At 44.9% G+C, this 14,307-nt stretch overlaps 1 protein-coding gene across 14 annotated transcripts in view; it reads left to right on the forward strand.

Annotated features, from left to right (window-relative positions):
* BLM (BLM RecQ like helicase) overlaps window positions 1-14,307 on the forward strand; it is a 123,188-nt gene that overhangs the window by 74,581 nt on the left and 34,300 nt on the right. For 9 of the 14 annotated variants that reach the window (XR_003795878.1, XR_003795880.1, XR_003795879.1 and 6 more), the window contains exons 18-21: window positions 1,159-1,358; window positions 1,800-1,992; window positions 5,096-5,218; window positions 7,361-7,562. Coding sequence is in view for 4 of the 14 variants with exons in the window: in XM_029237725.1 (XP_029093558.1) it covers window positions 1,159-1,358; window positions 1,800-1,992; window positions 5,096-5,218; window positions 7,361-7,562; window positions 12,077-12,254 (896 nt within the window). In the remaining 10 variants the exon portion in view is untranslated. Of the gene's footprint in view, window positions 1-1,158; window positions 1,359-1,799; window positions 1,993-5,095; window positions 5,219-7,360; window positions 7,563-12,076; window positions 14,215-14,307 lie in introns of those variants that run through there. The other 5 variants (XM_029237725.1, XM_029237724.1, XM_029237727.1 and 2 more) reach the window with 5 other exon arrangements.

Consider the following 14,307-nt stretch of genomic DNA (forward strand, 5'->3'; position numbering starts at 1 on the left):
GACACATTCTTCAGTTTCTCATTAGCTCTTAGGTGTTTTTTAAGAAAATTGTTTATGTTTCATCCAGATTTCTTAGTTATTCTCAGCATTAGGGTTGGTCCACATCAGCCAGCCGGTTATCAGAGCAGTAGTCCTGCCCCAGGACTGTGACATTTCAGGGATACAAATCACTTGACGAAGGAAAAACTTGAATCATTCAGCATCTATGACCAGAAGCCATCTGAAATTTACAATAATGTAATTATTTGGAACTCTTAAAATAGAGCTAAAGCTTTACAAAGTAATTGTTAATTCTGATTATAATCAGTGTCATAAGCCTTCTTAAGTAGATTGTTATAATAAAATTGTGAGGCTTCCCTGGTGGCGCAGTGGTTAAGAATACACTTGTCGAGCCCTGGTCCGGGAGGATCCCACATGCTGCGAAGCAGCTAAGCTCATGCTCCACAAGTACTGAGCCTGCGCTCTACAGCCCGCGAGCCACAACTGCTGAGCCCACGTGCCACACAACTCCTGAAGCCCATGCGCCTAGAACCTGTGCTCCGCAACAAGAAAAGTCACTGCAATGAGAAGCCTGCACACCACAAGGAAGAGTAGCCCCCACTTGCTACAACTAGAGAAAGCCCACACGCAGCAACGAAGACCCAATGCAGCCAAAAAAATAATAAAATTTTTTAAATTGTGTTTATGATGAAAACATTAGTCATTAGTGCAGCGTGGATGTGAAACCAAGGATCCAGCTGTGGGTGGGACTCTCAGTCAGTGGGAGGAGGAGGGAAGTATACAGCCTTGTGGAGTGTTCTGCAACAGTGATATGAAGCTATTAGGGTTTATATGAACTGTCTTTGATTTGTTTGCTCTAATATAATTTTATAAGCTGTACATGCAACATGCTAAAATGATAAGCTTAATTTTGCTGCTGTTTTTGGCCAATGCACGTTATAAAAAGATGAAGAGAAGTACATACAATTATTTTAGCATTCTACTCAAATATTCTTACTTCATGGAAACAAGTGTCTATTTGTGCCATGGTTTTTCCTGCGGAAGAGCTTAGCTATCTCATTTACCCAGACCTGTCCATAAATGGCTTTTTTAGCCTCTTCTGTTAGAGTTATGGTATACCTACATTTACTAATCTAATTTCTCTTACCTTCTTACCAGGGAGTAAGAGTGCAAAAATTCAGTCAGGAATATTTGGAAAGGGATCCGCTTATTCAAGACACAATGCTGAAAGACTTTTTAAAAAGCTGATACTTGACAGGATTTTGGATGAAGACTTATATATCAATGCCAATGATCAACCAATTGCATATGTGATGCCTGGAAATAAAGCCCAACATGTACTAAATGGGCATTTAAAGGTATGGTATTTTAAATGTTTATTTTATTTTATTATCTCACAATGAGTAGACAGAACTATTTTACTGTGAACTCAAGTGTCTTTTCCAAAGCTTATGGATACTGAATTTATATATACTGTCCTATATGAACATATTCTATTCTTCTTAATTTAGAAAGAGATCTTAAAATTGAACCCAAGTAATGTAACACCTGTCAAAATGAATTGAGTGGGTTGGTTGTCAGATCATTAAATCATCGTATATTCATTAAATAAACATTTATCAGAAAGCTAGTCTGTGCTGGCATGGGAAATATAAAGATGGAGAATATACAGCCCCGTTCCCAAGGGACTTACTATCTACTTGGCATAACAGAAGTACCCCCCAAAAATGTAATTAAGCATTAAATAAAGCCTCTATGTGCATGCACTCATTCCTGTGCTCTCATTTTCTCTCACAAAGGTAGACTTTATGGAAACGGAAAATTCCAGCAGTGTGAAAAAACAAAAAGCTTTAGTGACAAAGGTATCTCAGAGGGAAGAGATGGTTAAGAAATGTCTTGGAGAGCTTACGGAAGTCTGCAAATCTCTGGGAAAAGTTTTTGGTGTCCATTACTTTAATATTTTTAATACTGTCACTCTCAAGAAGCTTGCAGGTTGGTGTGTGTGAGTCTTCTGTTGCATGGCATAAGTTAATAGGCTAAAAGTTAATCTTGCTAAGGAACTTATCAAGAGCACTAATATATCTCAGTCTTTTTGATCTCTGAATTGAAAGCTCAGAAAAACAGTTTAAACTCATTCTTGAGATAAAATATATTTTTAAAGATATACACAGTACTTTGTTATTCAGACATATGGTATCATTTCAATCTTATACTTCAGTCTAATGCTGCATGTTAGGATGTGGATAATTCTAATCGCTAACACCAGATGTCACTTAATGAATCTGTGTGCCTTATTTGCCTGCCTTATGATGTTTAACTATGTGTGTACGTGTCTTTGCAATGCGGAGCTAAGTTCCTTTTGAAAAGAGATTTTGTTTTATGCTTCTCTGAATCCGGATCTAGCACACTGCTATGTCTAAGTATTTTTTGATAAATCCTTGCTGACGTGAGTTATTTCCATGGCTTCAGACAGCTCAACCCAGAACTCTAATAGTAGAGTCCCTGGAAAATAAGTTGGCCACATGGTTGACTGACTAGTGTACATTTCCTTCCACCCTCTTCCTTCATAAAAGCTTATAATCATCACTTCTCTCTCTTCCATTCCCACTCCTGCCACCATAGGTCATTACAGTATTTCATCAACTCTAAAATGCCACATGGTTATTTTATGGACTATTGAGAAAGAAAAAATTCTACTAATTAAACTGTGACACAGTGCTTTTATTGAAAGAGTTGTTTTTACTTTATTTAGATTTTTATCATATATAACTGTGCATATATGGAAAATGCATACAATCAAAGTAGATTGATTTAAGTACTTGTAAAAATTCACATTCAAAACCTGACTCTTCTGAATTATTTTTTGAGTCAGTTGTCCATGTCTTTGTTTTCCCTCATGTCATCAGGAACGTTAGTGACACAGCCTTTTTAGCATGCTCCACTCTGTTCCCCAAAATTTTAATCAGAATCCTTGTCACCCGTTCTTATTTGATGGTGACACTTTCTTGATGATACCAGAAAGTGTCCGCGGGAGGCTGCACGTCTCTCAGTAACACAAATGTAACACTGCTTCATCTACTTCAGGTCATGTAAAGCACTTGGTTGTTTCTTGCAAGAAACTGTGGAATTGTCATTTCCTCCAGGACATACAATTTGCTTTGTTAATGCCAAATTTATCCCGTTACTCCGTTTCTGAGCTTTTCTGCATGCACAATCATTTTCTCAGTGCTAATCACAATCTAGTCTTTTCTAACACATTTCGTGTGCAGTTCAATTCAACACGTGAGGAACCAGCACTGCAGTGGCGCTGTCGGCATGCCGGCAGCACTGATAGCTATGACTGAGATCTCACATGTGGAGGCAGTGACAGCACAGCTGCCATTTGGCCGTCAGCACTTGTAAGGCGCCTCTTGACCTCAGGAATGCCAAAACGCAAAAAAAAAAGAGTATATCTTAGAAACCATGAAATGTAGTATTTTGTTCCTAGGCTATTAGTGAAGTTTCCTAACTGGTCTCCTTATCTCCAGATATGAACATGATATTCATTTTAATCTTCTAAATACTTGGCTAAAATTCCAACAGCTCTCCAGATAAGGTACAAATTCTATCAGGAATCTGCATTTCTTTTTATTTTATTTATTTATATTTTTTGGCTGCACCCTCACAGCATACAGGATCTTAGTTCCCCGACCAGGGATTGAACCCACACCCCCTGTAGTGGAAGCGTGGGGTCTTAATTACTGGACCGCCAGGGAAGTCCCAGGGATCTGGGACTCCCCCACTTTATCTTCCAGTAACCCTTTACATAAACCTCCTGGTCTGTCCCACAGGTCTGTTCTTTTCCTCTAAACGTAGAAATGATGTTACAATCACGGATTTGAAATCCACCCTTTGCTCAACTCAGATACATGGGAATTATTACTGCCTCACTGCCCATAGCCAGTGCATCAATAAATCCTACAGACCCAGCCTCCAAAACATGTCCGAATCTATTTCTTCTCTCTGTCTTCACTACTACCCGCTAGTTCACAGCGTCCTCTCTCGCACCTGTGGTGGCTTCCACCAGGCTCTGCTTTCCCCTCTTTCCCTTACAATCCATTTCCCATGTACAGCAGCCAGAGTGATCTTTAAAATAACAGGCTTGTCTAGCTATAAGACTGTTGTGCCTTCTCTACGCAGAAGACTCTTTTTTAAAAAAATTTATTTATTTTTGGCTGCGTTGGGTCTTTGTTCTGTGCACGGGCTTTCTCTAGTTGTGGCGAGGGGGGGCTACTCAGTTGTGCGTGGGCTTCTCATTGCAGTGGCTTCTCTTGAGGAGCACGGGCTCTAGGTGCACAGGCTTCAGTAGTTGTAGCATGTGGGCTCAGTAGTTGTGGTTCACAGGCTGTAGAGCGCAAGCTCAGTAGTCGTGAGGCACTGGCTTAGTTGCTTCGCAGCATGTGGGATCTTCCTGGATCAGGGCTTGAACCCTTGTGCCCTGCATTGGCAGGCGGATTCTTAACCACTGCACCACCAGGGAAGCCCTACGCAGAAGATTCTTAATGACCTACTTGTTAAAGGCAGAGTACTTGCTTCACCCACGTGCAGAAAGACCTGAAGAACAGGTTTGGGTTGGGGGGAAGTAAGAACTCAGTTAAGGCCTTACTGAGTAGGGTATACAAATGTGGAGTGCAGGGGAGAAGTCAGAGCTGGAAATACAGATTTGGGCCTTTTCTGCAAACAAGCATCACCATACTTGTAGCTAGACAAGTCTTGGTTGTGAGAACAGTGGGCCAAGAGCAAAGTCCAGTTACCTCTCGGGCACACTGCCCAGGAACCCCCACTCCGCTTACCCCCATATCCCGTGCTCCCTCCCATTCTCGGCCCTGACTCCACGCACCTTTGCTGCTGGGATTGGACCACAGGCTCCTGCCCTTTGGGCCTGTGCGCTGCCTCTGTCGGCATTTAACTGCCTTTTAGAAAATCAGCCCATGTACCCGGTGCTCTGCAGTTAGTTGGCACTTAACAAACATGTGCTGAATGGGTGAATGAGCATAAATTCAGTGGGTTTTCTCTGGGTGGTAATTTAAATTTCTAATTTTATGCCCATGCACAGAATCTTTATCGTCTGATCCTGAGGTTTTGCTTCAAATTGATGGTGTTACTGAAGACAAACTGGAAAAATATGGTGCAGAAGTGATTCCAATATTACAGAAATATTCTGAGTGGACATTACCAGGTTCAGTATACAGCCAAATATGGGTTTTCTGAAAGCCTCTTTTAATGTTAAACGATGCGTCTCACTGGATTAGAATCATGTGGTTTCTGGCTTGTGTTAATGGTCCCTACACCTTGTCACACTGACATCCAGGTTCTCAGAGGAGACCCCAGTGGTGTGCCAGGCACCTCTTAGAGGACACCGGTGCTCAGGTCCCCCAGGGGAGACCCGTTACTGAACTTGCTAACAGGACCCAGAGGACGACCTTTGGGCCCAGGAGTTGCTTGTTCTGTTAAGGCAAGTGCCTGAGGAATCTGGAACCCTGGGTGCAGATCACATATCTGCCACCATCTCACTCTGTAATCCTTGGCAGGCCACACATAGCCTCTTTGTTTTTCAGTTTCTATGTCTGAGGACGTGAAGTGTTATCTGACAATCATGTCTAAAGTTTAAGAGTGGAGTTTAAATGTTTTGGGAAAATGAACATGTAATTGGACTACTGGAGAATCTTACTGTTATTAGTCACTGAAAGAATCTGCCCGAGTGAGTGCATCATTAGTGGACGTTCCCAAAGGTTGCTGGAAGCCTGTCATGTAGCACCTCTAATTACGAAGCTCAACACTGAGCTATAGAAAGCATGGACGCAGGGAAAAATCGAGAACAAAGAAAAATTTCGTTGTGGGAGATACAGGTGCAGGAGTCGGGCGCCCTCCTCCAGCGTATTGCCATATGCAGACTAGCCAAGTGAAATGTTTCCCTGTTTCTGTAATGGACCACGGGAGGGGTCCTTCTCAGAGTAGCGGGATGAGACATGAGTGAGCATGCATTTCACATTCTGTCTCTCCACGGTCGTGTTTTATCCATTGACAAAACGCCGAAGAGTCAGGTTTTCGTTAATTCCTCTGTATGGTAATTATTCCATAAATCCTTACTTCAAATACATTAACCTCTTAGTGGGAACTTAATGTTTGTTTAGTATAGTAACTTGTTTGGATAGGGATTTTTGCCCACGTAAGGTAGGGCTGCTCTGCAAAAACAGCCCACAGTGTGGTCATGATCACTCCCACTTATTGAGGGAGGACAGAGCCAAGAGCTTTGCCTATCCTGTGTCATTCAATCCTTATAACACTGATTTTATTTTGTTTTTTTATTTATTTTTATTTTTTTAAATTTATTTATTTATTTTTGGCCACACCACGTGGCTTGCGGGAGCTTAGTTCCCTGACCAGGGATTGAACCCAGGCCCACTGCAGTGAGAGAGCCCAGTCCTAACCACTGGACCTCGCTGGATGTTCCCCAACACCCATTTTAGAGGGGAAAAGTGGTGAGGCCTTTTCATTTCCTCAAAGTCCCCCAGCTGGGATGACAGCACACTTCACCCGAGCTGCACTGTCTGCCCATGTGCCCTTCCTACCATGCAGTAAGGTAGGGTAGCCTGAGGGTGAACCAGACCAGCCAGGAAATATCTTCAGAAAATGAAGACCTGGTCACTGTTAACCTAGAAGGAGATTTCATGCTTTGGGTGTGCCTTGGGTTGCAAATACCTATGGAAATTACCATCTTCTTTGCAAATGTGTGCTTTCATACAGGCCCATTTCCTGCATAGTATGTGAAATGTTCACAACTATTATGCAAAGAAGAGTAAAATGTGGTCTAGAATTTTCTGACAGCCATTTACTAAGTAACTATCGCCCAAAGATGAGGTGCAGGACATAGTTATGTTTTCCTTATGTTGGACTTATTTTTTCAGCATGTGTAGAACTATAAATAAAATTGTCTTTTGTTTAGCACTTTATACTTTTCAAAGAACTTAACAGGATTAATTGCCCAAACAATAACAGGGACGTGGGCTACAGAATGTGAGCTAATAAAACCTGACATCTCTGGTTAAGTTAAAGAGCATCACACGTTTTCTTAATGAACTCTGAACCCCTTACTTTAAAAATAAATTGCCATTGACTACTTTGGGGCTTTGTGAAATAAAAGAAGTGCTCAGTTCTTGTGGGGTGTTTGAATCCAAATGGCAAGATGCTACAGGAAAGCAGCTGGGCTTTGGCTGAACTGCACTCCGTGTATCTCCGTGCTGTGTATCTCCGCGTAGACTGTAACCACACTTGGATCAGAATGGCATCACGGGTAAATGTCTGCATTGTCCATTTGTAGCTGAGGACGATTCCTCACGGAGAAGCCCCTCCAGCAGCAGAGGCACTGGAAGAAATGCCCCTGAGGAGCTGGATGAGGAAACACCCATATCTTCTCACTACTTTGCAAATAAAACCAAAAATGAAAGAAAGAGGAAAAGGATGCCAGCCTCCCAAAGGTCTAAGAGGAGAAAAACTGGTTTCGGTGGTTCCAAGACAAAAGGGTAAGTTCTGCCACCTTTTCTGCAATGTAGGGTAGAAGGGAGAAAAATATAAAAGTACAGCTGCTCTGATTTGCTTTGAAGCATTTATTAAAATAAGCCATTGCCATTGTTAAATGTTGCCTCTCCCGTTTGTGGAGTGAGGATTAAGGTCTGATCCCAAACAAAAACATTTATTTCAGATTTTTAAGGTATCTACTCCTAGGTTGATGATCAAAGTTTTCTAGTTTGCAAAAACTTCTCCAATTTTGACATTACCGTAGGAAAAAAACTTTTTTTTTTCTGCCAGTTGCTCTTAAGTGAATTTTCTACCTATAATACTGTAAATCATATACTAGCTGAATAAACAGAGGGGTTTTTGTTTTTTTAAAGTTTCTTTTTATTTATATATTTTTTTTTGGCTGCGTTGGGTCTTCGTTGCTGTGCACGGGCTTTCTCTAGTTGGCGGCGAGCGGGAGCTACTCTTTGTTGCAGTGCACGGGCTTCTCATTGCAGTGGCTTCTCTTGTTGTGGAGCACAGGCTCTAGGCACACGGGCTTCAGGAATTGCAGCATGCGGGCTCAGGAGTTGCGGCATGGGGGCCCTAGAGCACGCAGGCTTCAGTAGTTGTGGCACGTGGGCTCAGTAGTTGTGGCTCATAGGCTCTAGGGCGCAGGCTCCGTAGTTGTGGCGCATGGGCTTAGTTGCTCCGCGGCATGTGGGATCTTCCCGGACCAGGGATTGAACCTGTGTCCCCTGCATTGGCAGGAGGATTCTTAACCACTGCGCCACCAGGGAAGTCCCAACAAAGGGTTTTGTTTTCTCATCACCCTTATGCTTTCGCCAATACTTGCCACACCGCTTCTGTTGCTGCAGAATCTGCAGGGCCTCCACCCGGAGGCTCCGCACACTCCCTGCCATTCAGTTACACCTGGGAGAGCCAGCCTCCCAAGCTTTGCAGGGTAGCAGAGAAGAGGCCACAGCAGGAACCCCAAGAGGTCAGTCCAGCCCCGCCATCTTCCCTTTCCTACATCTGCCTGGCTCCTAAGCTGGGTTGCACCCACTTTGGGTGCTCTCTGCTTACCAAGGCAGAACAAAGATAGCACTACTGTAAGGTCCTGGTGATGATCCGGGCAGCGTCTTATTTCTTCATAATCACACTGCTTCTGACAGCCCCTTTTTCCTGTTTTCTGCAAGGACATGCTCTGCCCTTGCCTTGTAGGTAAGGTCTGGTAGGGTTGTGACCACCCCATCAGTCTGGAGAATGTGGCCCTAAGCATTTATGTATTGTAACAGAAATGCTTACAGGAAAAGGGAACAAGTCCTCAGGAAACTTGTGCAAGCTGTTGTGGTTTTTTTGGTTTTGTTTTTTTTTTTTGCGGTACGCGGACCTCTCACTGTTGTGGCCTCTCCCGTTGCGGAGCACACCGGACGCGCAGGCTCAGCGGCCATGGCTCACGGGCCCAGCCGCTCCACGGCATGTGGAATCTTCCCGGACCGGGGCACGAACCCATGTCCCCTGTATCAGCAGGCGGACTCTCAACCACTGCGCCACCAGGGAAGCCCTGTTGTGTTTTTCTTTTTCAGTTTTTCTACCTCTTTTCCTTCTGGGTAATAAAGACCAAAAATTGAGTGGGAGAAAAGAAAGGAAGGCAGATGTTACCAAATTGTCATTTCCTTGTTAAGTCCATAAATAGACATCTTGTATGTGCTAATCCTTCTGTTGGGGTACAGAAATTAAAGGCATTAGTAAATATTAGTTTAATTTTGTGGGTTTTATTTATTTATTTTAATTCTATTTAAACTTTTAAAAGAAAAAAAAACTTTACCCATTTATCCTACACCCACCCCACTCCAACCTCTTGCAACCACCAATATGTTCTCGCATCTACAAACATGGTTTATATATATGTATATATATATATATATATATATATATATATTTAGGTTCCACATGTAAGAGAGTTCATACAGTATTTGTCCTTGACTTATTTCAGTTAGCATAGTGCCCTCGAGGTCCATCAATGTTGTCACAAATGGCAGGATTTCATTCATTTTTATGGCCGAATAATAATTTTTGTGGTTTTTAGTGTGCAAGTGACCTGCAGACGCTCTTCAGTAGGGACATTTTCTTATTTTCTTCATTTATTCCCCCATCTTGGGAAATACTCATTTCCTCAGGCACTCACACAGAGTAGAAGAACTTAAAAGGCCTCTGTCCAACTCCCTGGGATTTATCATGAGAAAGCTGAGGCTTCCTGAAGCTTCCCCTGGGGAAGGTTTATGTGAAGCTGTCCCCAGCCTGGTACCAGTCTCACAGGTAGGACTGGACACTGGCTCACCCAGGCCTGCCTGGAGCACTTTCACTGTTGCACGTGGTCCACGGAGATTCCTGAAAACCCATCATGATCTCCTCATTGTTGCTAGTTAGAACAGAGTAAACCATTGACTCTCTTATTGTTTTCACAACTTTTGTTGATAAGATGGAAGCACTTTGCCCTATGGCCTAGAACCTAAGCTAGTAAGTAGTAAAACTCATATTTGTCCAAAAGCCAGTACCACTTTTGTTTTTGTTTTTGTTTCTGTTTCTTGCGGTACACGGGCCTCTCACTGTTGTGGCCTACTCCCGTTGCGGAGCACAGGCTCCGGACGCGCAGGCTCAGCGGCCATGGCTCACGGGCCCAGCCGCTCCGCGGCATGTGGGATCTTCCCGGACCCGGGCACGAACCCGTGTCCCCTGCATCGGCAGGCGGACTCTCAACCACTGCGCCACCAGGGAAGCCCCAGTACCGCTTTTGATGCTAGTTTTTAATTAGCCCGTGTGTTTAAGGTGGGATTATTTTCTGGTCCCTACTGGCTAAAACCAGGAAGTAGTGTAACTTTGCTTTACCCTGTAGCAGCCTCTTTGTATCTGTGCCCCGTTATCCTCGTTTCCACTGAACCACTCTGCAAGGTGGCTTCCCACGTGTCCAGGCTGCTCACCTAGCTGAGGATCCACACAGCCACAAAATAAACGTGGCTCTTTGCCAGAACCCTTAACACCCCACCCTACCCTCAGAGTTTCACATCTTCAGAAGAACACGCAATGAACTGGTTGTGTTCTGGGCTCTGAGTGGGAGTAAAATGGATGACTCTGGTGAAATAGAGGCTGCTGAAGGCAGATTCATTCTGCAAATCAACATAAACAGCAGGTTTTTGCTGGGGACTTAATATCTCAGCAGGAAATCAGCATAGGGAAATTTAAGGCTGCTTCTCTGCTGGTTTAGCACATCTTTGCCAGTTCTGCAGTAAAACTGCCCTCAAGCAAGAGTTTTTAAAAAACCACTCTTCCCTCAGCCCCACCAAAATGTCATTAGCAGACTGGTGGCCCTCATACCCTGGCCCCTAAATTCAGAGATCAGATCGGAGGCCACTTGTGTGCCTGATGGTAGGGAATTAACACCAGGCATGAATTCAGCCTGGTTACAATGGGGCGGGAAATACTCGTTTAGGGAAAGGCTAACATGCTGACCCTGTGATTTTTTTTTTTTTTTTTTTTTTTTACCATTTATTTTCAGCGGAGAGAAAAAGCTGTTATCTTCAGATCAGTGGGGGAAGTGAGGTGCTGGAAGGACTTTGTAATAGGCTGTGGCAGGGGCCTCTCACCCTTTCTTATTTTTTATTTTTATTTTATTTTGTTTTTGCGGTACGTGGGCCTCTCACTGTTGTGGCCTCTCCTGTTGCGGGGCACAGGCTCCGGATGCGCGGGCTCAGCGGCCATGGCTCACGGGCCTAGCCGCTCCACTGCATGTGGGATCTTCCCGGACCGGGGCACGAACCTGTGTCCCCTGCATCAGCAGGTGGACACTCAACCACTGCGCCACCAGGGAAGCCCTCACCCTTTTTTAAAGGCAGCGAGTGGGAGGTGAGAGCAGGCAGATCTTGGAATGTAGACGAGCGAGCAAGCCCCTGGCAACGGGGCCCTGACAGAGATGTGCCAGGCCCCTGCTGCTGCGGGCCCGGGGAACCACATCTGCAGCCTTCCCCTCTGCAGGAGGAGGCTCGCTCTGCTCTGCTCTGCTCTGTCTCCACCCACCCACAAAGCCCCCTTCCTCTGGACTGTGGGAGCACAGTAATTCCACAGTGTCTATTGTCTGGGCATTGAGGCCTTAAAACAAGGTATTCTCACTTCCTTTCTGTGGTCGGAGTAGATGGGGAGCATGGATCTCAGCTCAGATGCCTGGAGGGAGGCGTGGAAGAGGGAGGGGTCTGTGAAAGGGTAGAGAGAAGGCACATGGGGTTGGGCTCAAGTCACAGAATCCTTGACGTTTTAAGAGGACAAACGTAGGACAAATTGGTGTAAAGGGTGACAGTCATTTACTCCTTGAATTGTAAAGGAAACTGACCCCATCCAGGGCCATTATAGGCAGAAAATGCAGAGACATGGAACACCAAGGAAAATCATGGATTATATAGCTGCATGCAGGTTAAGAGAAAGAAAACTGTTCACTTTTGGTTTTATTTGACATTTTAATTTTCTTTTCTTTGTCACATTTTAGGGGGTCCAGCACATGCAGAAGGATACCTTCTAAAACTAAATCCTCCAGCATATTTGGACCCAGTTCAGCTTTGCATGGCTCTCAAGCTGCATCAGGAGTCAGTAGAAAATTGGGGATTATGGCTCCACCAAAGCCTGTAAATAGGCCGTTTCTTAAGCCTTCATATGCATTTTCATAACAACCAAATCTCATCTCAGTGTACATAGATCTTAGTTGTTGTTTGTCAGCATCTGACCATCTGTGAATATAAAGCTGTTAGTTTCATAATACCATTTGTAATTTTTATCCATATCTATTAATATTTAAATAAGTGCTTGGGGTGACAGTTCTTATTTTTAAAATAAACATTTTCTTTTGAAACGCATGCATGATTTGCTGCCACTGCAAGTGTTGTGGCCGTCGTTCTCAGAACATCTGAAGCAGCAGCTGAATCATCTCAGTGAGAGAAATTTTAAGTACAACATCATGAAACACAGAAGCCAAAGAAAAAGACTCGCATGGGACAGCGTGAAACTGTAAAACTTTTTGTAGAAGACAACGTAAACAAAATTAAAACATAAATGACAGAGGAAAAAGGGAAAAAATATATGGCAAAGGATTAATATCCATAATATACAAAGAGTATCTATAAATCATTAAGAAAAAAAAGACAACCTAGTAGAAAAATGAACAAAGGATGTGACTAGGCTGTTCTCAGAAAAGGAAATGCAAACAGCCCACAAATATGTGAAAAATGCTCCATCTCCCTCATTAAAAGTACCAATTAGAACAATGAGATGCCATTCTCTTGCCTAGCAGATTGTCAGCACTTAGATGATATTCCGAATATGGGGTCCACAAGAACAGGGTCAAATGTTAAGAATGTATTAAATGCTGGTGACGTCCTTTAGCATCAGGGAAGCCTTACTTTTCAAGACCCCTCCCTGAATCGGCTAATGAGCCAGCAAGTCTCATAGTGTTTTGGCACCTCTTTTCGGACTTCCAGTCCCTCATTTTTGGAGACATCTTTTCTTAGCTGTCATGCAACCTTGGTGACACCTGTTTGGTGTCCCACTTCTCTCCTTGACCTCCGTCAAGAGGGTAGAGCTGAGGAGACGTTGCCTGGGCCAAAGGTGTTGGAAGACGGAGTTGGCTGGAAGTCTGTGGCCTTGGCCTGGAGACGGTGCTGAGGCAGACCCTGCACCCACCCCTAGGGGCCGCCCTTGTAGCTGCACGCCTACCTCTTGCCTCCTCGACCTCCACCTGGGCCCTTGGTCCCTCGTTTAATGCAAGAGACTGGCCAGACAGGAGTCTGCTGAGGGCCATGCACTGTTAACCTCCAGATGCCTACAAGAGCTGACATTTTCAGGAACCATCTTTCTGGCAAGCTCTGACTCAAGTGGCCAGAAGAACCTTGGGGTGAGGAGAGGAGATGGAGGGCAAAGTAGCCAGTAGTCGAGGCTGCTGGGATAATGTCGCTGGCCTGAGGTTGCCTTGGAGAGCTGGCAGTGCACGAGGGTGTCTGGCAGGAGGTCACACCCTTCTACCTTCAGCAGCTCTGGCTTTGGGGACAGAGTGGGTAGCCTCTGCACAGAGCTGATGCCACAGACATCGGGTCACTTCCCAGCTCTGACCTCACTCGTTCATTCATTCCTTTACTGAGCCCCTCTTCTGCCCGGACTCTGGAGCTAGCTGTGCCCTCGGCAGTGCCCACTCTGCCTCCAGGGGCTCCCAGAGCAATGGGGAGGACAGGCGAAGGCAGTGCAGTGGGAGTCCCAGGGTGGAACACAGAGTCTGTGAGCAGGACCAGCACCACCCCCACCCCTGTCACCTACGCCTTTCACCAAGCACTGAAGAGGAACTCGCTGCAGGAACCTGAAGCCTGGAGACCTTAGGGTAGCCTGGGGTCAGGCAGGCCCCACACCCACCTCTTTAAAAATGTTGGGTTGCGGGGCTTCCCTGGTGGCGCAGTGGTTAAGAATCCGCCTGCCAATGCAGGGGACACGGGTTCGAGCCCTGGTCCGGGAAGATCCCACATGCAGTGGAGCAGCTAAGCCCATGCGCCACAACTACTGAGCCTGTGCTCTGAAGCCCGCGAGCCACAGTTACTGAGCCCGCGTGCTTAGAGCCCGTGCTCCGCAACAAGAGAAGCTACCATAATGAGAAGCCCTTGCTCCGCAACAAGAGAAGCTACCATAATGAGAAGCCCACGCACCGCAACAAAAGAGTAGCCCCCACTCGCTGCAACTAGA

The sequence above is a fragment of the Monodon monoceros genome, unplaced genomic scaffold (genome assembly GCF_005190385.1).
Source record: "Monodon monoceros isolate NGI ecotype Baffin Bay Population unplaced genomic scaffold, NGI_Narwhal_1 Super_Scaffold_21, whole genome shotgun sequence".
In the NCBI taxonomy this organism is placed as follows: Eukaryota; Metazoa; Chordata; class Mammalia; order Artiodactyla; family Monodontidae; genus Monodon; species Monodon monoceros.